Source organism: Ipomoea nil, unplaced genomic scaffold, assembly GCF_001879475.1.
Source record: "Ipomoea nil cultivar Tokyo-kokei standard unplaced genomic scaffold, Asagao_1.1 scaffold2283, whole genome shotgun sequence".
Lineage (NCBI taxonomy): Eukaryota > Viridiplantae > Streptophyta > Magnoliopsida > Solanales > Convolvulaceae > Ipomoea > Ipomoea nil.
In genome coordinates this window covers 4,688,752-4,713,320 of record NW_017618711.1, presented here as the reverse complement: position 1 = coordinate 4,713,320, position 24,569 = coordinate 4,688,752, and the positions used below count along the sequence as shown (strand labels likewise).

Sequence of the window (24,569 nt, the reverse complement as noted above, 5' to 3'; positions counted from 1 at the left end):
ACACTCACTATCCAACAGCTTGGTGAACGAAAACGGTTGGGGTCTGTCATAGCTACTTTCTCAACCTACTAAAGTGGGGTCTGTCATAGCTACTATACTTTCTCAACCTACTGAAGCATAATAAGTCAATACTATCTCAACCTACTGAAGCACAAAGAATGAATACCACCCCCACTGAGACTAAAACCCATAACCTCCCATTTGGGAGAGCCACTTCATGCCACTTGACCACAAGGTCATTGGCACAAAGTAATTAACCTAGATGGGTTGATTTGCACTATTGTGAAAGTTAAACTTTCACTTGTATTCGTAGTGAAACCTCCAAGTATTAACGAGCAAAGTGAGGTGGAAGTTCCCGATCGACTATAAAAATATAATCTCAATTTTCATATGCCTTTCACTTTATTTCTATTAATTTTTATGAACTCAAACTCACCCTCCACCCTCAAGACCTTCTGCTTGTCTTGAACCAACAACGAGGATGTTTTACTACCTTAGAGCTAATTAAGAAGTCTTACTGCTATTTTTACTTGTATTACTATCACTCTACTAGCTTTTATTAGAAATATGGTCATTTCAAGCATGTCTGCAACTAACTAACTTTCCTCAAGATTAATGTTTTCTAAATTATCTTCCTGTAACAAATTTCTCATCTAAAAATACATCTATGTGATATAACTACTTATGTTGTTGTCCTTGAACTAATATCTATACTAAAACCTAAAGCATAAGCTTACTTGAAATAGTGTCTTTAAAGACTTCCGTTTTAAGACAGGTTATACTAACACTTGGTAGATACTATACATCTATTATATTCTATATTACGAAACGTACATTCTAAGACTTTTTAATTTGCCAAAGGATATGATTTAGCCAACTAAAAGTCTTAAAGGGATCTAATCAAAGCATTTATAAAATCCTTATAGAACTAGTATTTTTAGTTGATGAAATAGTGCGAATAGAAACTAAACTTTTGTTTGACAAAGTATGTAAAAATATAAAGATTGTTTCAACAAGAGTTCTCTTCTGTTCAGCTTCTTAATTGCTATCTCAATCAAATCATCCAAAGTAATGTCCGGTGATGATCAATAATTATCCTTGGAAAACCGGGGATTAACTTGGCCTGCAATTTCATAAACAATTGCATATAAGTAAATTATTTAAAGACATAAATAAAACAGAGTCAACTATTTATAAACATATATAAAAGTTAAAATGTACATATAAAAATATTGATTTGTGTTACCATGCATGAAATTTGGATTTAACATCAAGCATCGAAGATGAGGATCAATTGGTAAGCCAAGTTCTTCGTACTTAGGATCATGCAATCCATTCATAATGGGCCTATACAAACTTATAATAATTAGGAAATGAGGATAAAAAAAAAATTAAAAAAAAAAAAAAAAAAAAAAAAAAAACAATTAATCAAGCATATAAAGAGATGTTGTACGTACATTGAACCACTAGAAACCTCTGGTAAAGTGTTATTTGGAGTGTTGGTGGATAATCCCTGGTAAATTATTGACTGCAGACTTCCTTCTTGGCTGCTCTTATTAGCAACAACTTCAACCTGTTTAAAAAAAAAAAAAAAAAAATGGCAATATAATAAAATATAATTTTTTGGGGAATTTTTTTAAAAAATAAATTTCAGATTAAAAATAACCTATGCCAAAAATAATTTCTATTCTTTTAAAACATTCTAATAAAAACTACTATAAAACTTCAAGTTATTATATATGTATTGACTAATAAAGTTACCTGGTTAGTGTGGTTTGATCTTTTCCATTGGGATGTACTTATACCAGAATAATGTTTGGAACTAAACTCCTTTATAAGAGCATCAATAAACATAATTTAAAAGTTAGTATAAATATATATCATTCAAAATTTACTACATATATTCTAACAATAATAGAAAAATCTATTTTCTATACATTACGTAAATATTTATAAACAGAGTCAAAAGAACATCGTTTAAAAGCCATACGATAGGAGACAGGTTCGGTGGATTGCTTGTTGGTGGCATTGTTGAATGGGCATTTTCAATTTGAGCCTTAAAATTTTAAAATTAAAATAAAACCATTAGAAAAATTTTATAAAATTAAGAACAAATTATAATGAAATGGGGAAATATATACCATCACTGGTTGGCTTGTGCTTCCAGTAATATGATATAAATATTCGTTAAAAGAGTTCAACGAATTCATTGGAGAGGGAATAGATCATATCATTGTAGTGGGGTGCCCGAATGGTAATGATTGTATAGGGACTGTGCCAGTCAGTCGTCCCTACATATATACCATATTATTAAGAATTTAAAGAATTTAAAACACGTAATTTTAAAATATAAAAATAAATAAATAAGTTTTGTTATGAAAAGTAAACAAACCTCTGAAATTTTTGGAAGAGGACTTTCAGATGCAGAATTAGGCATAACCCTAGTAATAATGTTTCAAAATAATTTCTTTTGAGAATCACTTTATTCTTATTTTCAATTTTTTATATAAAAATAGCTATGACTATCTATTATACAAGCATCTGTGTACATGTATTTTCTAAACATATGTTCCATTTTATTAAAAATGAAGATAATTTAAATGCAAATTATTTATATATAATCTTTTTTAAGTAATATATACATACGTTCAGTAACACTATAATTCTTTATTTGATATGTTTATAAGTTACAATTGTTCATATATTTATACTATGTCATAAATATCAAAATCTTAGCTATTATTTTAATTGAATTATATCACAAGATATATAAAGTTACCGAAACAATGAAATACCAAGCACATATTCTATCACTTTTGAGATGGATTGAGAAAATTTTATATAAACTACTGATCATTGTATATATAAGAAAATGAAATGAAGAAATAAATTAACGAAAAATAAAAGAGAGAAGAATTTTTTTTTTTAAGAAAAAACAAACGCTAATCTTCACATTAAAAAAAAAAAAAAAAAAAAAAAAAAAAGTAATGGTAATGTTGGTAGAAAACGCTAATACCAGGATTGTAAGAAAATTTCTCTCATACTTTGTAAAATATTTCTATTCATGAACTTTTCAACTAGATTTTGTCAAATCTAATTATATATGATCTACCCATTTCAATATCGAATACAAGTAGATCTATTAAATATTTTGTGCTCAAACAAAATAACTACACAACTTCATAAAAGAGATAGATCACAATTTCAAACTCCTTAGATCTATGAAAAAATTGAGCGCACTATAATATCTAATATACATGAATTTGTTGAACATCTAGTTAATGAATTATTGTCAAAATCAGAACGACCTACTACCGCAAGTTCAACAACAGAGTTTATAAAAACCATCTTTTACATAGATCTATCATAAATATTTTTAAGAAGGTTATTTTTTGTAATAGAAATGAAAACTCATCATCAAGAGAGAGAGAAAGAGATATACCTTGGTGCTTCTGATTCATATGTTGAATATATGTTGGCACCATTGATGAAATAAGACATTGGGAAATCTTGCAGAAATTTGTGAGACTGAAATGAATCTGAAAAACTAAAATCCTACCTGAATTTATCAAAGAAGTTCGTATTGAAAAGGCAAAAGCATCATAATTACTTAAAGAGAGAAAGAGCGTGACTGCTTAACGTTAAAGTGAAAAAACGTAACGGATACATGAAAAGTTGATGCCTGAGTTAATTGGCGTGCTTCTTCAATATCTTCCCTAATAGACACCAAATGTCTCATAACGATATATAATGTTGGGAGGAAGTAATATTTTAAAAATAAATTAATACAAAGAAAAACTTAATAGGAAGAATCATAAATTTTTACCGTGTATTTGGTGAGGTTATACAATCTCTTTTTTTATAAATTAATACAAAGAAATACTTCATAAGAAGAAAAAAGTATCGAACTTGGAAATGTACAAATGAAATGCATAAATAAAGCAGAAAAATGACTTTTATTTTCATTGATTATGTGTAAAAATGGAGAAAATCATCTGATACTAGGCTACTAATTAAATTTCAAAAGATTGAGGCATTGAGACGCCAAATATTAAAATTCTATAATTTTAATGGAAAAATTCCATATTTTTAACTCTCATACCACCATATGATGGTACAAATTTAGAATTACTATTATTATTTTCTGAGTACAATTGCTATTATTATTCAGTCTTATTGTTATTACCAAAATATTCCTGCATTTTCTATTTTGCATTCAGGCATTAAAAAAATTCCTTGTTGATACATATATTAATAGTTGCTGATATGGATTGTTTTAAAGATGATTGCTTTTAAAGTAAATATTTAATCACTGATACATATTTACCATTTTTAAAATATTTATAGTATTTAGTACTAATTCAATGATATATAATAATCTACAAAGTACCAACACCAAAATAAGATAAATAATATATATATATATATATATATATATATATATATATATATATATATATATATATATATATATATATTGGACTGAATGACGAATAATAAAAGATTGATGATCCTTTCTCTGTATTTTTGTATTCTCTCTACTTTATTATATAGAGTAATAGACAGTGTAATTTTAGGATAAGAACAATACAATGATTCACACTAGGATATGTTTCATTTCAAAACGTGCTATCAGATTGTTCTAAATCAATTCTCAGTATATAGAATAAAGAATTAATTGCGCTTTTGGTCCTTTGACTATTGGGGTGCTGTTAATTTGAGTTCTTGACTTTCAAAACTCTCAGTTTGATCATGTATCTATGCAATTGTTAACACATTTGGTGCTGCCGGCCAATTTTCACTGAAAAAACGTAATTGCGTTCGAATTATTTTTTGCAGGGTTGCAAAAATCCCGCCTAGGCACCGAGTAATCGCCGCCTAGGCGCTAGGCGCCCCTAAGCCGTGGCGATTTCCCCCCTAGGCTCCCGCCTAGGAGACCGGCCGCCTAGGCGCCCGCCTAGCGCCAAATTCGGCCGCCTAGCGCCTAACTCGGCCGATTACGCCGAGTTTACTCGTCAATTTCTGTCGAGTTAGCCGAGTTAACCCGATCGACTTGACCTTGCTAATTTTTTTCATTTATATATATATAATTTTGTTTTTTGAAAACCATAGTTTTGATGTTATGACTTATGAATTATCATTAATTCATTTATTTGGATGTGTTATTTGAATAAATGTTGAAAACAACCTCATTAAAATTGTCAAACTGCAAGTCTACCACTGTTTTTTTGGCGCCCGCCTAGCGCCGCCTAGACCGCTTAGGCGCTAGGCGCTGCCCGGGCGCCCGACTAGCGCCTAGCGCCTACTGCAACCATGATTTTTTGACGAGGGTAAAACGGTCATTGCAAGGAATAAAAGGGAAGGGGGGTAGGGGGGTAGGGGGGGCAGGGGGGATTCATCCGGTCGCTGGGCATTCTACTTGGTCAACTATCCTAATATCCTAAATCAAATTTTACCTAATTATACTCTACATTACACTGCGAAGAACAATTAGACCTTCGTCCTTCTCATACGAAAGCAATGAATCCGTCTACTGCGTCTAGACATCATCTTCGACTAGACTTCGTCTACTGTGTTTGGACATCCTCTAATGCGTATGGCTAATTTGTATCATACAATGCATAATTCATCGTCTACGACTGAAATGGGTCTACAACTAAGTAAGAAATACATTGTTAACAATTAAAATTGGATGAAATTGATAGTGTATGACAATATTTGATGTTTGGGTTGAGTGTTTTGTGTGTGTGGAGTAGAATGGCAATAAAGCATATCTGGGGTTTGACGTGTGCTTTATATATGAATAGAAAATATAATGTACTCTTGTTTGTTCTGTGGAGATCATTTCTGGTATAGTTTTTTGAATTATTTGTGTTATTGTGTTGTGTTCTGTGGGGACCACCTATATTTATACTTTTGTCAATATGTTATGTGCATAAACTAGGATTATGAACCATTTCAGTATAGCTTTATTGTTTTGTGTTCTGTGGGGACCACTATGTTGACTGTTGCATGTGTAAATGCTTTCTTTATAGGGATGGAGTTGGACCTTTTTCAATTTTCCTTTTCCATAATGGAATAATAAATAAGGTTGGTGAGGTTAAATATTTGGGTGGTGATGTAGAAGTGTATGACATAATGGAAGCTAAGGAAGTTTGTTTATAAGTGTTGAAGGATAGGATAAAACATTTATGGCATGTTTGGTTCATGGAATAGGTTAGGAATGGAATAACATTCCTTGGAATAGACCTATTCCATCGTTTGGTTGGATCATTTTGTCATGGGAATAACATGCCTAGGAATGAGCTATTACCTTCGCAAGGGGAATAGTCATTCCTAGGGGGACCTTGGTATTAGCTATTCCCATGTCCTTGGGAATAGCTTTTATATCACAAATACCAAAAATACCCTTTGCACATTATATAATATTTATATTTATTTAATAAATATAATATATTATATAAATGTATATATTTAATTAATTATAATTTTTATCCATCAATCTATCAATAAATATATTATATATATTTAAATAAATTATTTGTATATATATATACATACATATATATATATATACACACACACACACACACACACACACATTTTGCAGCGTTTGCAATTAGCATTTTGGGAAAAGAAAAGTATTTTCTCAAAACACCCTTGACATCTTATTTTATATATATATATATATATATATATATATATATATATATATATATATATATATATATATATATATATATATATATATGTGTGTGTGTGTGTGTGTGTGTGTGTGTGTGTGTGTGTGTGTGTGTGTGTGTGTGTGTGTGTGTGTGTGTGTGTGTGTATTCAAATGAGGACAAGTATATTATAGAGGACTGTGAGGACAGATGTAGTGTGTGCCATTAGTCGGTATGTTGTGTGCATGACCGAATGTAGTCGTGTGCCACAGTTTGTATGTCGCATGCTAGATTTGTTAATTTATAGAGCCTGGGTTCGAAACCTGATGTGTACATTTATTCTTGTGTGCCATTATGTATTAAGTTGTGTGCCTGATATTAATTTGTTGTGTGCCCATTATTTGTCCTCACAGTCCTCTATATATTGTTGTCCTCATTTGAACTCAACCCTATATATATATATATATATATATATATATATATATATATATATATAAATTAATTGTATAAGACTCCTTAATTATGGAGCCTTGGCTCCTAAATTAAGTAGCATGCCTATCTGCATGCCTAGCGGATGGGCATTGCAAGTTTGCCTAGCGGATGAGCATTGCAATTAAAATTACTGAGCCTTGAGGCTCCTTTATAGAAGCCTCAAGGCTCCATTCCTTACTTCTCCAACCGATGTGGGATAAGTGAAAAAATAAATATAAATATGTATTTGTATAATAATAATAATAATAATAATAATAATAATAATAATTATTATTATTATTATTATTATTATTATTATTATTATTATTATTATTTCTCTTTCACAAACACACACACACAGATATATATATATATATATATATATATATATATATATATATATATATATAACATTCAGTATATCATAATCATATTCATTATTTTCATTATTATCATTATTATTATTATTATTATTATTATTATTATTATTATTATTTTGTATAAAGGTATTTATATCTTTAAAACCTATTCCATTTCTATTCCTTTAATCAACCAAACACTGGAATACAATTATTAAAGTCTACTCCTTCAGCCAACCAAACAACAGAATACAATTCCTATTCTATTCCTTACATATTCCATTCTCTGTGGAATAGCATTCCTATTCCCTACAAATTCATTCCGTGAACCAAACGTGTTGTTAGGGTATTGTGAAGTAGGAACACTAATTTATTGCTATTGAAATCAATGAATAAGTTAACGGTGAACTAACAGAAATTAACGGAAAAGATAATATTTAACGGAAAAGTTAACGGATAATCATATTCATTAAGGATAAATTAGTAAATCTTAAGAAAAAATTAAAATCTGATCAATCTGAGCCATTCATTTGATTAAAAAACTTGACCGCCATTTTTTCTACCCATTATAGGCCTAACTCTCTTGGCCTCTTATTAGTATATATATATAATATATAGTATAGATTATAAAATAGTGTAATACAATTCCTATTGTAATCTATACTATATATAAAAACAAAATCCTGAACTTTTAACTTCCTGCCCAATTCCTAAAAATCTCTCTTCCTAATAAAATATATTGATTTCTACAATAATTCTGGGTTAAAATTCTAATATAATATTATAAAATAGTGTAATACAATTCCTATTGTAATCTATACTAGATATAAAAACAAAATCCTGAACTTTTAACTTCCCGCCAAATTCCTAAAAATCTCTCTTCCTAATAAAATATATTGATTTCTACAATAATTCTGGGTTAAAATTCTATTCTAATATTATAAAATTGTGTAATACTATTCCTATTCTAATCTATATCTATACTATATATCAGTGTTGCAAAAATCGCGCCGCTCGCTGCGACGAGGAAGGCTGGAATCGGCCGCCTCGCCGGCTGAACCGGTGATTATTATTATTATTATTTTTTAAGTTGTAAAGTGTCAAAAGTTCGGCAAGGCATAACTTTTGACTCGGTTGTCCGTTTTGGACAAATGTTTTTTTTAAAATCGCGTATTTTTTCGAGATCTATCCACCGCAAACAGCCGTAGGCGGTTTGGCCCACAAATTTCTAAACAAAATGATTTATTAAATAGTTTCTAAGAAAAAACTATGAGAACCTTATGTTTTATTAATGAATTTTTAATTACAATATTGTCCCATGCATTATTTAATAATCTCTCTTTATAATTGGTCAAATTATTTAATTATGATAAATTAGAGAATAATTAATGATGGTAATAGAAATTCTAGAATAATATAGAATTGAAGAATATTTAATTATTGTTATATTATTATTGTGACTCACGGAATACAATACAAGAATATTTAATTATGGTTATATTATTTTTGTGCCTCACGGCCATTATATACTAACAGAACTTGAAAAGAAACTAATAATAATAATATAATAATAATATAAGTGGTAATAATAATATCTTAAAGTAATTAAGTGTTAATAATAATAGTAAGAATATTAACGTAAGAATTATAACATAGAATAAATCGTAATAATTAATAACTATAGTCTAGGATTAAATTTGGAATTGTCAGGAAAGATAAGCGATCTCTGGTGAAATTAACTCTTAAATAATTATATATCGATTTAAATATTCTTAATATATTACAACAATTTCATTCCGTGCATGTACGGGTGAAAATACTAGTTATTATTAGTATCTTTTAGTATCTTCTTTATTTGTTTTTCTTAAATAATTTTTTTATAAATGAAAAGTATAGTCAGGATCTCAAGAAAAATTTAAAATAGTACTCCTTAACAATTTAACTTCATGGTAAGTGTTTGGTAAAAAGAATAAAAGACTTCTATAAAGATTGTTAGATATGCATTCTCCATATACTAGTTTTACATGCGCATTGTGCGAATGAGTTAATGCCAATGTTTATAATTAAATAAATTTTTAAAAGTATATCAATGCAAGATTATATATGAGAAGTTCATACATAAGTAATTGAATGTCGAATTTGTTTATTTAAATATGTAACTCAAAGTATATGAATACAAGATAATATAAGATACGGAGTATTTATTATAATTGTCACTAAAATAAATATTTGCAACTTTATAAAATTGATAGTCTAACTACTTAGCCTATAAATGGTAGTCTAAATAAATACTACTTTTGGTTTGAATTTTTCTATGTATTCTTAATTTTCTTTTGAGTAGTATTGTCATTGTCTTCATCATCATCACTATTTGTTCTCTTCTTTTTTGTTGGTAGTGTGTTATTTGCAATTTGGTTACTGTTGGTAGCCTAGATGACAGCGTTATGCAATGAGATTATGGTGTAGTTAGCTGTGAATTTTTCTTGTTGTGTATATGACTAGAACCTTAGTTGTACTATGAACTCTTGAACTTGCAAGCGCATGTTGATATTTTGTAGTGGTAGGACGTTTTTCCCCTACATGTTTCATGTGGAAGTATCGAATAATATATTAATATGAGTAAATACCCAAAATGGTCCCTCAATTATAGCTAAATTCACAAATTGGTCCCCGACTTTTAATTTTAACCAATTAAGTCCTTAACTTTGCAATTTCAACACGATTTGGTCCTCCGTCTATTTGATCGTTTGTTGACCGTGATCTCTGAGGATATATATGTAATTTCACCACCGCCCGCCCTCATCCGCTGCCGTGACACAGTATATCGCCCGTGTAACACCCCACTTTTCTTAACTCTTCGCTCTGGTACAAACTCAACTATATCGAATCCAAAGAGGGGATGAAGAAAGGCGACAAGATTTGGCAGATTGCTTTCGCCAGTGGATTCAAATGTAACAGTGCGGTCTGGAAATGCAACAGGAACCTTAAAAAATCGACGATGGACCATGAAATTACATATATATTCTCAAAAATCACAGTCAACAAACAGTCAAATAGACGGAGGATCAAATCGTGTTAAAATTGCAAAGTTAAGGACTTAATTGGTTAAAATTAAAAGTCGATGACCAATTTGTGAATTTAGCTATAGTCGAGGGACCATTTTGGGTATTTACTCTATTAATATTTATTATATTTGTATAAGGTTCTTGAATAGTACCTCTTGTTTTATTTTCATAACTTTTTTACTTGATAATAACAATAATAACTCTAAAGATACTCAAAATATAATATTGTGTGTTTTTTAAAAAAAAAATATTTAATTGATACTAATATTGGAGTTAAATTATATTTCACTTTGTGCATTAACCAAGTACTTTAGAGGGAAGTAGTAAAAATTTAAATATTTTAAATATAATGTAACCTAAAGATTTTGGATGGTTGATAAATATGATATAACCCAAAGGTCAAATCGGTAAAGAAAGTGTTTGGTTATTCAGCCGTTCGTAGAAATAACTTGTTTCAAACCACTAAAAATACAAACACTGCAATTTACAACGTTTTCACTTAGCTTTAAGGAGAATAATTTTCTCAAAACACACATTGTGTTAAAAATAAAAATTAAAAAAAAAACACTCTCTGTGGAGCCATTTCGCCTCCTTGAATGACAAGAGCCAATTTAGTTGGCTCACAACTTGCCCATCAATGAATGGGCAAGCTCCTATGCCACTTTTTCCACCGATGTGGAAAAAATGACAAAACTAAGGGGAGCCGAACGTTCGGCTCACCATATGTTTTATTTTTAAAAAAAAAATTATTTTTTTATTTAAATCATCATAAATATAATTACATCTGGACTACTAAAACAGTAGAACCATTTTTCAAATAATTGACAATGTTGACATCTCATTAGCTCAAGTGAACAAGTTCATAGTACAACTAAGATCCATGCATATACACGACAAGGCAAATTTAAAGCTTCCTACACCATAATCCCATTTGCATGATGAATCCATCTATGCTACCATCAGTAACTCAATTGCACATGACACACTATCAATAAAAAAAAATAATAAAATAAAATAAAAAGGACATGTACTGAAGATGAAGACAATGACAATGCTACCCAAAAGAGAATTAAGAAATATTAGATAAATTTAAATCAGAAGTAGAGAAATTTAAACCAGAAATAGTATTTATTTAAACTATCGCTTTCAGACTAAGTATTTAGACTAACATTATTACAAAGTTACAAACATTTATTTTAGTAACAATTATAACCAATCTCTCATATATCATCTTGCATTTATTATATACTTTAAATTACCGATTTAAATAAACAAATTCAACATTTATTTACTTATGCATGAACATCTCCTATATAATATTGCATTGATATACTTTGGAGTACTTATTTAAAAATGATCATTGACATTATCCCATTCGCGCAAAGCCCGTAAAAAAACTAATATAATAATTTAATAAGAGTAAAATAGAATACTAATTATGTCAACTTTGATCGGGATGAGATTCAAACCTAAGACCTTTGTTATTGAAAGCAATGAGTAAGTTAATGGAGAATATAAATTTTAAGGAGATTTTGATTGTGATGGAGTTTGAACCTAAAACATTTCTTATTGAAATCATATAATTAAGGAAACATTTAGAAATCTCAAGGAAAAATTTAAATCTGAACAATATGAACCGTTCATTTGATTTAATAATTTGAGACATTTTTCTACCCATTATATTAGGGGTGAGCAAACAGTCGGTCGGTTACATAACCGACCGAATAACCGAATAACCGACCATAGTTTTTGCCCTTCGTAACTGACCGTCGGTTTCGATCGGTTACCAAAAAACCGAATTCAAACAAGATAAATCAAATTCCAACAGACAAAATCTAAAATACATATACATGCGTACTGTTTAGTCACTACTGCTGATGCCTAAATTCCAAATTCCTAAATCCTAAAATCTAAAATACATATACATCTGCGTACTGTTTAACAGTATATTATTTACTGTTAATATATATATATATATATATATATATATATATATATATATATATATATATATATATATATATATGTCGGTTATCGGTCACCGACCGATAATCGACTCCAATAACTGTATGATAATCGAAAAATCAAAAAATTTTTAAAGGTGATAACCGTGACCGACCGATAATCGATTTTTTCGGTCGGTTCAGTTATCGGTTAGCGGTTAACCGATAATTTGCTCACCCCTACATTATATGCCTAACTTCTTTTGGCTCTAATTAGTATGGTAGAAATTTATGGAAATCGCAAAGGAAAAATTTAAATCTGAACAATCTAAATCATTCATTTGATTTAATAATTTGATCGACATTTTTTTTTCTACCCATTATAGGCCTAACTTCTTTTGGCTCTTATTAGTATAGTGGATTACACAATCTTAGTCATTTTAGGTTCCTTTTACATTACATTGTCCTTTGTCTTTTTCATGTGGCATGTCAATTATTAATATTTTTTCATGTGGAAAGATTTTAATTATTTTTTAAAGTCATTTGTCTTAATCAATGTGGCGTGATAATGTTGATGTCTTTTACGTTATACAACCACATGTATTTCATTTTTATAGTCTCAATTCCTTTTACATTATACTTATGATACATTTTGCCTACTTATATATGACCGGAACGTGCACGTACTGAACTCGTACTGCACATTGCCTGGTTACTTTCTTATTTCACCTCCTAATTGTCATTCAATCAACCAAAAAAGTATTTGGTTAAATAACTTTTGGTACGGATTTTGTTCCAAAACACTACTTTGAGCAACGTTTGAGAATAACGTTTTAAAAAAAATATTTTTTCTCAAAAAGGCCTCTAAATTACCTTGCAACGAGCCTACAAACAGATTCTACTAGACTCGTAGCATGTCTTATTGCTTGCAATGAGCTTACCAGCAGGTTCCACTGGACTCATGATAAGTCTAGTCACTTGTAATGAGCTTAAGTAGACTTGCTATCAACAAATTCTTTTGTTTGTTTGTTTGTTTTTATTTATGTTTTCTTTTTAAATTCATTATGCCATATTTTAACAAGAATATGTGAGTCCCTTCGAGAGAGAAAAAAAAAAAAAACAAAAAAAAAAAAAACAAAACAAGAATATGTAAGTAGATTTTCTCCCTAAATAGTTAAAGTAGTTGGTAAGTTATGACTTTGGAACTTGTATTGCATGATATTAACTAGCTAGAGTATTTGCCAAGGAAAATGCTACATGTACCCTTATTTTGGTTACAAAAGAGGGGTTCAACCCGTTACAGGATCCTACTAGGAGTTCACATCAGGACTCTGAGCCCCTACCCTATCCTCCCAAATCAAGACGTCTAAAAGTCGCGGTTGATCAACAACGAACCTCGCCCCAATTTCATGCTCCAGCGCCATTGCTGCTAACTTGTCCGCCACTTTGTTGCCACTTCTCTTCACATGGATAAACTTTATCTCTTGGAACGCCTGCGCTTCCCTCACACATAATCGCATAACATTGCTCCCGGCGCCCGTTGCCATGCACCCGGTGATACCCTTGATCGTTGCCAAAGAGTCACTTTCCACCACGACATTCTGGGCTTGGCGATCAACGGCCAAGCGCATCCCACTAGAACCGCCCAAACTTCCGCTTCCTCCGCTGTGCAATACCCTATGTTATGCGTAACCCCGCCGATCCATCGCCCTTGATAATCCCGTAGCACTCCCCCACATCCTGCTCTTCTACTGACCTCCTTGCAACAGCCATCAACATTTAGTTTCCACCATCCATGTTGCGGTTTCTTCCAAGTGACTGCGCTCTCACTCTGTTTAACACCCCCCTTATTTTGTATTCTTAATTTGTACTTTTACACACAAAATATTAATGTAAAAATTTTGTGTTGAAATTCACATAAAAAAAAATAACTTATCAAATTTCCATCAAAGTAAAATTTAGAGAGTAAAATTATATACTACATCTAAGTAGAACTCATTTGCTAAACATCCCATTATATTATTATTTTGAAACCCTAAATCTAGGCTAAATTCCCAAATCAAAGTCAAAATTCCTAATCTCCTTTCCCTATTTTCATCTCTCCCGACCTTGTACAACGTGGAGCCGTGGAGTGACGACGTGAGCCATACCGGCGGTGCACTGTGGACGTCTGAGCTGAGGTAGGTATTCTACTCTTCTACTTTCTTTTCTCTGAGCGTGTAGTCTGTAATTCTTCTACTGTATTTTGGATATTGCAACTCGCGACCTGCGGCTGTGGGTTGCGGCCTCCGGCGGTGTGATGTCAATATTAGCCTGTGTGTATTTCAATTTTGCTGTTTTCATTGTGTTTAGACGAAATTAATGCTGCCATTCAATTTTGTTAATCTGCTATATGAAAATTGTTTGTGCTGGTTTGTTGTCATTTGTTTTTGTGTCTCAATATCATTAGTAATTGATAAACTCAGGAAAGTCAAGATTTTGGAATGAGAATATCAAACCAAAGATCAAGAAATGGTACTCATATGTAGTTTAGGGTTAAGAAAGTGTTGTTCCAAACTTCTAGATCATATGTCAGGTGTTTGGCTTTTTTATTTATGACTGCTAGAGCTCTGTGAATTCCAGCTCTTGATTGCATAGCTTTCTTAGTCGCTTGTGACTATAGAGCTCTTGGAGTGCATAGAGGAAAATATTGTGAAATATTGAGATTGCTGGAAATTGGAAAATACGGTATTCTTTTACCGGAGAAGTCATGCCATTCATTCAATACTTGAGCTAATTGTTAGTTTTTTATATGTTGTTTGTATTAATTTGTATTAGACTTTAATTTATGATATTATATAGGACGACAAACAACAATACAATTGAACTTGTGTTGTAAGATTTTTATATTTTGGAATTTATGGATTTGTGGTTATTGGTTGGTTTTCATGTGAAGCGTTGGACTAGTTATCATTTTGACATGTTAGGTAAAATGCATTATTGTTGATTTGTTGTAGTATTAGTTTTTTTTGTTTTTTTTTTTCTTAAATTTATTTATCTTTTTATTTTTTTTACTAACACGTAGGCCTTTGAAGTGTCTTAAAGCCTATAACATGTAGACCTGAAATAAGCTCAAAGCATATTTTGTTGTTGTCTTTGAAGCCTTTTTAATGGCTTGCTTATTAAATAGGACTTTAAAAAGGCTTCATGCCAGACATGGCCTATTGTAGGCTCAGGCTTGAGCCTACTTACAGGCTCAACGTTAGGTTACCATAACAAGCCCAGGCCTAAGTTGTTATGGCCTAGCCTGGCCTGGCCAATTTCCACCACTTCCTTATGTATAGAATGATTTGCCTAGAAATTGTACCAAGTTGATGAGGAAAAGTCGGGAAATTTATTTTTAATGTTTCAAGTTGTATTTCATTCCCCACTGTGCGCATCACTTCAGTGTCAAATACAAATTTTACTCACCAGAAAGGCAAGCACGTGGTTAAATCATTTGCCAACTTCATCAATTGTGTATTAACAGTTGGGCATTTTGTTTTTTGGGTGTGCCTTGCATGGGATGCTTCAACTAGGAAACATATAGAAGAAGAGGTAAAAATAGAGAATGTTTCTGGGAACTGCTACACTACCCTCAGCATCTTCAGTTCCGTATCCGTACATTCTGAGACCAACTCTGTCAACTGTCTTTTCATCTCAACCATGCTTCAGCTTTAGGCTAGTTCTACTCTATCGCTTTCTTTAATGTTGAATTTCATTTTTATGCCCCATTTTGGACTTTCCAATTGTGAGTCAAGAGCTCAAGTTTGTCTTTTGTTTTTCTTTTAAATCTCAGCTTTAGAATCAGAAAGAAGCAAACTCTCTCTGTGTCTTGCGACTACTCCTGTTTTGAAGTATGCTACTTCCTTACCACTGTCTACTATATTCTTGCTTGAATTAAGCTGATTGTAGTTTTTTAAATTCATATTTATCCTTACTCTGCTTTAAATCTTATAATGATCATTTAGCTTCATATCTGATGCTTATCTATTACTCGTATTTACATATCTGTTTTATCCCTTTTTTGAGATAAGGGATGTCAGTTATCGGCCTCCTGGGACGAAGCTCAACCTCTTGGATAGAGTCAATCTCTCCCTTCCGGAAAGAAGGTACTATCTGCTTTTGGGTTTACATGAACATTTTTAACTACTTTGAACAATCCATCTTCAATCAATTGGTTAAGCTTGGATCAAAAACCTTACAAGTTGATTGCACTGTTCAATCAACCTTATGTTTCACACTTTCACTTGTACTCCAAACATGCTGTATATTATGTGTTTGTTGAACAACCTAACAACAACATGGGCAGAAACATGGAACGTGTCATCCATCCAAAGAAAAGAAATTTGCCAAGGCATTATTGCCTAATTCTGTTTGGAAACAGGCAGAGAATAGAGAGAGTGAAGCAACTAGCTTCAAGAAGAATATATGTTTATTGGAAAGTTGGATGATTATGCCAAAGGCTACAAGAGTATTTAAAATGGAAATATTAATCGTAATCCTACTAGAAACCATAAAAAAATATTTAATTTTGAAACTATACAAACCAATGTTAGTATTACTAATAAATATTAATGTTACAGATTCCTTTTATGATCTTGTTTTTTTCCATCCTGCTAAATGTTGATAAATTGATTAAAGCCTAGGGGTTGAAACCCCTGCATCACCTAATAAATATTAATGTTAGAGATTCCTTTTATGATCTTGTTTTTTTCCATCCTGCTAAATGTTGATAAATTGATTAAAGCCTAGGGGTTGAAACCCCTGCATCACCTAATTCACCACACAAGTAGCAAAAATGAAGGAAACAAAGTATATGTCACAACCCCTCCCCCCCGCCCCCGCCCTTGCACCCCCAATTAAAAACAAAAATCCTCTGTTTATTTTCTTTACTTTTCTATACTATAACTGCTTAAGATCTAATTATCTTGCATAACTTTGAGACGTTCTACCTCTCTATTTTATAATGAAAAATGCCTTCACACTGTAGCATTTACTTGCCAATTGGCTACCTAATATGTTAATAAAGTTGGGATTTAGTAAAACATATATTGAAAAGTAATGTTCCCTTGAATTTTTCCAGTTTGGGCTTGATATTTGGACGGAGTGGAAGTGGAAAGACTACTCTCTTGCAAGTTTGTCTGTCTTCTCTTTTTCTGTACTACTTTTTTCTTGTAAGCCCCTTTTGGTCTTACACCTTTGTGCAGCTGATTGCAGGATTGAATAAACCAACATCAGGGTCCATTCACATACAAAGATATACTGATGATGGCCAACCATATCAGTGTCCCGAACCTTTGAACCCAGAAAGAGTTGGGATTGTTTTCCAATTTCCCGAGAGGTACAATTTCTTGTTAAAATGACACCAGGGCAATCTACAATGCTTCTATTTTATTCTAGTGTTTTGCTTGATCTGGACTTCTGTAAATTTCTGAACATGCTAATGAGTTGGTACCATCTCTTATCATGTAAGCAATGTGTTATCGTCTCTTTCAAATTTCAACTAAGCTTTCTTTTTCACTCCCATTATTGCAATTTCATTTTTGCTGAAGTTCTACTGTAATGTCGACTAGATACTTTGTGGCAGACAATGTGCTTGAAGAAGTTACATTTGGTTGGCCAAGACAAAGTGGAAGCCTTCATCTGAGAGAGCTTCTTGCTTTGAGACTCCAAAAGGCTATTACTTCGGTATTTAAGTTGTCTAGGAATAACATATTTCCTTTCTTTCCCCCATGTTCATTAATTTTTTATATTTCCTTGCAATATGCAGGACAGGGAAGAAGGGTAAATATTTGTTTTAACAAAATCTTTTTTGTGATTATGAACTCTTAGGTTGGTCTGACAGGAATCTCTTTGGATAAAGATCCCAACTCATTAAGTGGGGGCTACAAACGTCGACTTGCTTTAGCAATTCAGTTGGTAAGAATTATTCTATCCTGCTAATGTTTCGTGTATTTTTACTAAAGTGTATGCCTTGCATGCTTTTATATGGATGCTATTACACACACACACACACACACACGCACACACACATATATTAGGCATTAATGTTGCCATAAGCTAACTATTTGAAATTGGTCATTGTACATTTGTACATAGGTACAAACTCCTGATTTGTTGATATTGGATGAGCCTCTTGCTGGCCTTGGTATGCTCATTCTGTTGTCTCTTTGGGATTTATTTAAATAGAGGTTATTGATTTCCTATTTATGTTTCATATGCAAAGTGGAGCTCAGAATTCAAACCGCAATTTTCTTTTTATTGAAGTTTTTCTGCTTGGTAAATGGTAATTTCCTTGTGTTCAGCTATTTGTGAAATACAAAAAGAATGCTATTGAACTAAAGTAATTTATTAAGAGGCAATGTTTATTATCTTATGTAGTTATATATACTAAACTTAGGAGCCAATTATTGAAATATTATTCCCCTCAACTTCCACCCTTGACAAACTTCACCTCATCATTTAGATGAATACAGGTTATACAGTAATAAGAGGTTAATTGACACAGGAAAAATATGCATAATATTTTCTTGTGTCTTCACTATGTGAAGTTTGTGTCTTATTGGTATAAAACATTTTTCAAATTCACATAAAACATTATTATTATTATTATTATTATTATTATTATTATTATTATTATTATTATTATTATTATTATTATTATTTACATAATTTATTGATTTGGTTATGGTGAAATGTAGATTGGAAGGCTCGTGCAGACATTGTAAAGTTGCTGAACTCTCTAAAGAAAGAGCTAACTTTACTCGTCGTTAGCCATGACCTCAAGTGAGTGCTTTGCCTTCTAATAGATTTTTTGTGCAGATGGTTTCTTGTGTGTTCTCATCGTTTATTAATCCCTTAGGTTCTATGTTTGGTAGACCTTATTTTAGAACTTAGGTTATTTTAAGCCACAAATAAGTTATAAGCTAGGTTTGGTAAAATATGAAGAGCTTAAAATAATAGCTTGTTTTGAAAAGCTAAGTAGCGTTTCAAAATAAGCTAGTAGCTACTAGCTTTTAAGCTTTCAGCTATAAACTAGCTTATAAGCTAGGTATGCCAAACAGAGCCGTTGTCTTTCCTTCTTCATGCCAGGGCAATGTAGCTTTCATTTGAGTAATTCTTTTCTATTTTTAAAAACTCTTTATTGATGATGAGGCATGCATTGATTGACCTAAAATCGTAGGGGCTGTATTTTTTCCTCTCCAACGGAATACTTTCTAAAAGTATACTTAATATTTTTCTTTTCATTTGGATTATTATTATTATTATTATTTATGGTCAGAGAATTGGCATCTCTAGTGGATCGATCATGGAGAATGGAAATGGGCGGGAATCTAAAAGTTGACAGACTTCCCATTTGATTCTGTAATCTGTATGGCTCGGGAGATTGAATTCTTTGTGCAGTAGGAATTTGTTTGTAATTGTTAATGAAATTTGTTTAGGGTTTGCTAAAAATACGATAGGCTCAAATAATTACTTAAAATTATTTGAAAAATTATAATTACGCCTCAAACTTTTGTTTTTATATTTTTTTTTTCTTTTATAGTAGTAAATAAATCATGAACTTAAAAGAAAATGACCAAAAAATTACTACTAGTTGCATCTTCTTTTCATTTTTATGTTTTTTTTTTTTAAAATAATATTGCCATTGTATTTAAAATAAATAAAACTTGTCCTCCACAATCATGGGAGAATAGAGAGGATGAGGAAGGTCTTGGTCTAGATGTGGGAAGTTCTTTCCTCCTTTGTCGTCCTATATACAATCATGGTTGGTTAGAAAATTGAAAAGGAGCTTGAAATATGTTATTTTCCCATTGTTGAGTGTATTAGAGTGAGGAGTAGGTATTTTTGTCTATGCCATCGACACATTAGACAGAAATTTCTAGGCAAATTATATCATGCACCACGGTGCATGATCAATCATGCACCGCGCATCCTTTTGTTAAATGAAAAGAAACGGTGTTTGTTTTCTGCTGTTTCGCACCCTTTCGCAAAAAGTAACCCTGTTATTTAGTGTCATTTTGTATACACTGCAGTTTCAGTTCAACATAACTACAGTTTCATTTCGATATAACTATAGTTTAATTCGATATTTATAGACTCATATGTGAAAATGTTATTTAATTTTATTTTATATACACTATAGTTTTATTAAAACACAACTACATGATCATTTTGATATAATTATAGCTTCATTGTACAATATACATTCAAATATGTGAAATGTTATTCAGTTTCATTTTATATACACTGCAGTTTCATTTCACTATAACTACAGTATCATTTTGATATAACTGCAGTGTCGGTTTAAATATATTATACAATATATACTCAAATATGTGAAATGTTATTCAGTTTCATTTTATATACACTGCAGTTTCATTTTACTATAACTACAGTATCATTTTGATATAACTGCAGTGTCGGTTTAGATATACTGTAATGTCAGTTGGTGTTTAATACACTAAACAAGCGGACTCCGTTAACTATAACAGCAGACCATTTCTTTACTTGAAGAAACGATGCCGTTTTTTACCGCGGTGCATGTACACCGCGGTCTATGATATAACGACTGAAATTTCTAAGTCACATATTAAATGTAATTGGATTTTAATCTATAAAAAGTCTTAATCGCAAATTTTTAATGAATTTGACGGTTTATTTTGTTGTAAAATAATGAAGAACGTAGAGAAAAGTGAGAAAACAAAGAGATAGGGAGAGAAGAAGAATAATCTGATTCTAAAAAATAATCAGTGATCAATACATATGATAACAGTATGTCAGTATATATAATATAATTTTTGCAACAGAAAGCAATAATGATAAACACTCCCTCTTAGATATTATCTTAATAGAATCATGCCTTGTTAAAAACTCGTTAAAACCCTGTGGGAAAAACCTAGACGAGAAAAGAGTACATGATATATGAGTAAAGCATGTGTTGTTTCGGTTGCCTCATTAAAACCTTACCTTAAGAAAACACTGTGGGACAAAATTTAGTTAAGGGAAAAAGATTACAACTGTAAACCTTCAGGGTATAATATTCAGGGTGTGTTTGGTTCGCACATAGGTATCGGAATCGGAATGGGTATCAAATACTTGGTAATGGTAATGGGTTTTGGTGAAAGTATTTAACATGTTTGGTAGTAGGGTGGAATGGGAATGGTTACTAATAGTAGTGCTTGAAAATGAATAAGGGAATGAAACCCTTATTGTATTTGGGTATGGGTTTTTCAATTGATGGGGTATTCGAAACTCATAGTAATATTCTAAAAACCTATCAACCAAACAACAACAATCACTTTCATACCCATTCCTATGGGCAAAACCACCAACCAAACACACCCTCAATACTTTGGGGTTTGTCTATTTAAATATTAATTCATAATTTTTTCATTTTGACATTACTATATCATACTCATGTCACGTTAAAAACCTCACTAGAAAAACCCAATAGAACAAAAAAAAAAAAAAAACACATAGTGATGAAAAGAGTACATGATATGTATACACTCATGTGTTGCACTAGTTGCCTCGTTAAATCATCTTTAATTAAGAAAATTATATCAAAACTCAATTAAAGGAAGAAGAATACAGTTATTGATCTTCAAGACCCAATCTTCAAGATTGATTCAAGTAAATGGCACTCCACCTGAAGATAACAATCTTCTAAGTCTACACGTTCTAATATAAAAACATTGTTCCAAGATAAGTGTAGAAAAGGAATATGATACAATGTTCAAGATTGTCACTAAAGCGAACATTATGTATAACAATCTCGTGACTCTTTTGGAGAACATTCTGTATAACAATCTCGTGACTCTTCTAGAGCTCACGTGGGTTGCATCTTGACATTATATATGCTTTGTCAAATATTCTTAAACATATGCATTTATCATTTGTGCAACACAAGTTTTATTGTTCACATATAGGACATTGGGGTTAAGACATCATAACCAGTTTGGAACTTGGCATTATATAGGGATCAAACAAAATAGTCAGTACCAAGTAGCCCATCAAAAATCATATATTGGTTTCTCACATAAACGTCAAAAATACTAGAGGATATGTTAAACACCATTCAAATATTTCATTGTAGGGGAACACTAAATGTTGCTAGCAATTTCAATATCAAATCTGATGCGATTATGGAACTCCTAGTTCTATAATTGTGCTCCAATAGCAAAGTAATGGACTTTTGATTCTAAAATACCCACATTATCCTCTTCGAGTCTAAATGGTTCATTATCTGCTTCTATATATTTTAAACCATTGACTTGATAAGTAAATGATACTTATCCATCTAAAACATCTTCAAGACGTTTTTCAATGTAGGCTACCTGGTGTATAAAACTCCTTCAAGGATATGCTCGATCTTCAGGTCGAGACAATACTTGGTATTTTCAAGTCTCTCTTTTCAAACTTCGTCTTTATGCATGAGCTAATAATATCATCAAGCTCTTTATGCATTCCAATCATATTTATGCCATCAACATAGACTGAGATAATTAATAAATAACACCATTAGCAACTCCTCATGAACACATAATGGCACATATTCATATTCACATATTCCTACTTCAAGAGGAACTCTCCTAGTCAATTGCTTACTACTTCAAGTCAAGTAAAGCCTTTGTAATTTAACAAAATACATGTTGCGATTTTCATTTCTTTTCTCATTTCGAGAATTATAAATTCATCAAGGAATTTCTGAAATAAACATTAGCGTCTAATGGCCCATAATTATGCGATCATGACGTCCATCAACTGCATATCTAAATTTATTATTCTGTCAATGATATTATGTAGCGGAACTTAATGCCATCTATCGCGGGAGAGTGTATTTGACTAAAATCAATTTTGGGTCTCTGCGTGAACCCTTAGGCTACCGAACTCGGCTTTATCACATCACCTCACCTCATTGTTCTTATTTCTCTTTCGTACAAACACACATTTGTAACTTACAAGGTTAACATTCAATTGTATACATGTTATAAAGAGAATACATATTTTAGCGAGTTGAGCTATACCTTAATTGCTCCTTTATATATTAAACAATGAGGGCGCTTCTGGTGCCTAACTCTGGATCCAGATTATAATATGAGCAATTATACAGGCAATTGTGTTGTCGACAACTATAATATTTTTATCTTAAATTTATCCCATATTCATAAATGTTCATGTCAATATCTAAGTCAACCAGATTCTAGTAATTTCCCAAAGATATTCAGATATGGTCATTCTGCATCCCAGATATTATGATTATTGGTATACCTATAAGTTTACTAGGGTTTTTCGTCATCAGGATGTAAATCTTTAGGAGATTTCAAGAGTGACAATATTTCTTTACTAGACTTAGCTTTCCGTGGATTCTTATCTTTTACACCAATAGGTCTCGCATACTTCTAGCGTGAAGGAGCATCAGTAAATATATATGGTCCAATTTTGGGAATATATATGAGACCTAGTCACTCTTTGATATATTTGGCAGATTATTTGCTATTGCAAATTGATTTTCTTCTGAACTTCCAGTTCAGTCTAACTAGTACGCAAATTTAAATAATGCAGATCCTTTCATTTCATGAAATTTCTTGACATTTCATTAATTTGGGCTCATATCTCACCCTAATGCCGTGAACCGATCTTCATAAAGTATGCAGTCAGCTTACACAATTATATATTGATCCCCTATCATGGGCTCTAAGTTTCTAGGCAACTGACAGAGGTTTATAACCAACATGTATACCTAGTTTCTTTTATAGCCCCTAGAAGTATGCTATGGTGGTAACATATGAATATAGACTACATACTAATTCCAAAACGCAGATGGGGAAATGTTATTTCTACCACATACTAGGTGTATAGGGGGAATAATCAAGATATGCAGTGAGTTAGATTTAGATTCAAAACAGTAGTATATCAAATTTGATATTCCCAAAAAAGATAATTTAGTAATTTCTCCTTCACACATGCTTTATAAAATACTCATGTGGATAAGGGATTTTACTGTTTGACATATACACAATGTCCAACAAGATTTACAAAATA

At 31.5% G+C, this 24,569-nt stretch overlaps 2 protein-coding genes and 1 long non-coding RNA gene across 5 annotated transcripts in view; 1 reads left to right on the top strand and 2 right to left on the bottom strand.

The window, feature by feature from the left end:
* The window catches only part of LOC109151252, a 44,219-nt gene extending 42,168 nt beyond the window's left edge, over nucleotides 1-2,051 (bottom strand). The window contains exons 1-3 of the mRNA XM_019299173.1: nucleotides 1,991-2,051; nucleotides 1,762-1,830; nucleotides 1,458-1,573 (exon numbers count right to left, since the gene is read on the bottom strand). Coding sequence (XP_019154718.1) covers nucleotides 1,458-1,573; nucleotides 1,762-1,830; nucleotides 1,991-2,029 — 224 coding nt within the window. The 5' untranslated portion in view covers nucleotides 2,030-2,051. The remainder of the gene's footprint in view (nucleotides 1-1,457; nucleotides 1,574-1,761; nucleotides 1,831-1,990) is intronic.
* Nucleotides 2,052-12,439: 10,388 nt separating this feature from the next.
* LOC109151060 lies at nucleotides 12,440-22,667 on the bottom strand. 2 transcript variants are annotated; one of them, XR_002049251.1, is made up of 3 exons: nucleotides 22,570-22,667; nucleotides 16,660-16,667; nucleotides 12,440-12,453 (listed from the first exon to the last, which is right to left on the bottom strand). It is a non-coding gene; the product is annotated as an uncharacterized LOC109151060 (long non-coding RNA). The 2 variants fall into 2 exon arrangements; XR_002049252.1 differs by having other exon boundaries at nucleotides 12,448-12,460.
* LOC109151059 (ABC transporter I family member 11, chloroplastic) lies at nucleotides 14,589-20,044 on the top strand. Of its 2 annotated transcripts, none has more exons than XM_019298969.1 (11): nucleotides 14,589-14,680; nucleotides 16,058-16,199; nucleotides 16,318-16,375; nucleotides 16,551-16,630; nucleotides 17,605-17,656; nucleotides 17,729-17,862; nucleotides 18,095-18,209; nucleotides 18,354-18,440; nucleotides 18,621-18,669; nucleotides 19,223-19,307; nucleotides 19,804-20,044. In XM_019298969.1, the coding sequence occupies exons 2-11, from the start codon at nucleotides 16,090-16,092 to the stop codon at nucleotides 19,880-19,882; spliced, it is 849 nt and encodes a 282-aa protein (XP_019154514.1). In that variant the 5' UTR covers nucleotides 14,589-14,680; nucleotides 16,058-16,089; the 3' UTR covers nucleotides 19,883-20,044. The 2 variants fall into 2 exon arrangements, with proteins under 2 accessions (XP_019154514.1, XP_019154515.1); XM_019298970.1 differs by having other exon boundaries at nucleotides 14,612-14,684.
* Nucleotides 22,668-24,569: the final 1,902 nt, after the last annotated feature.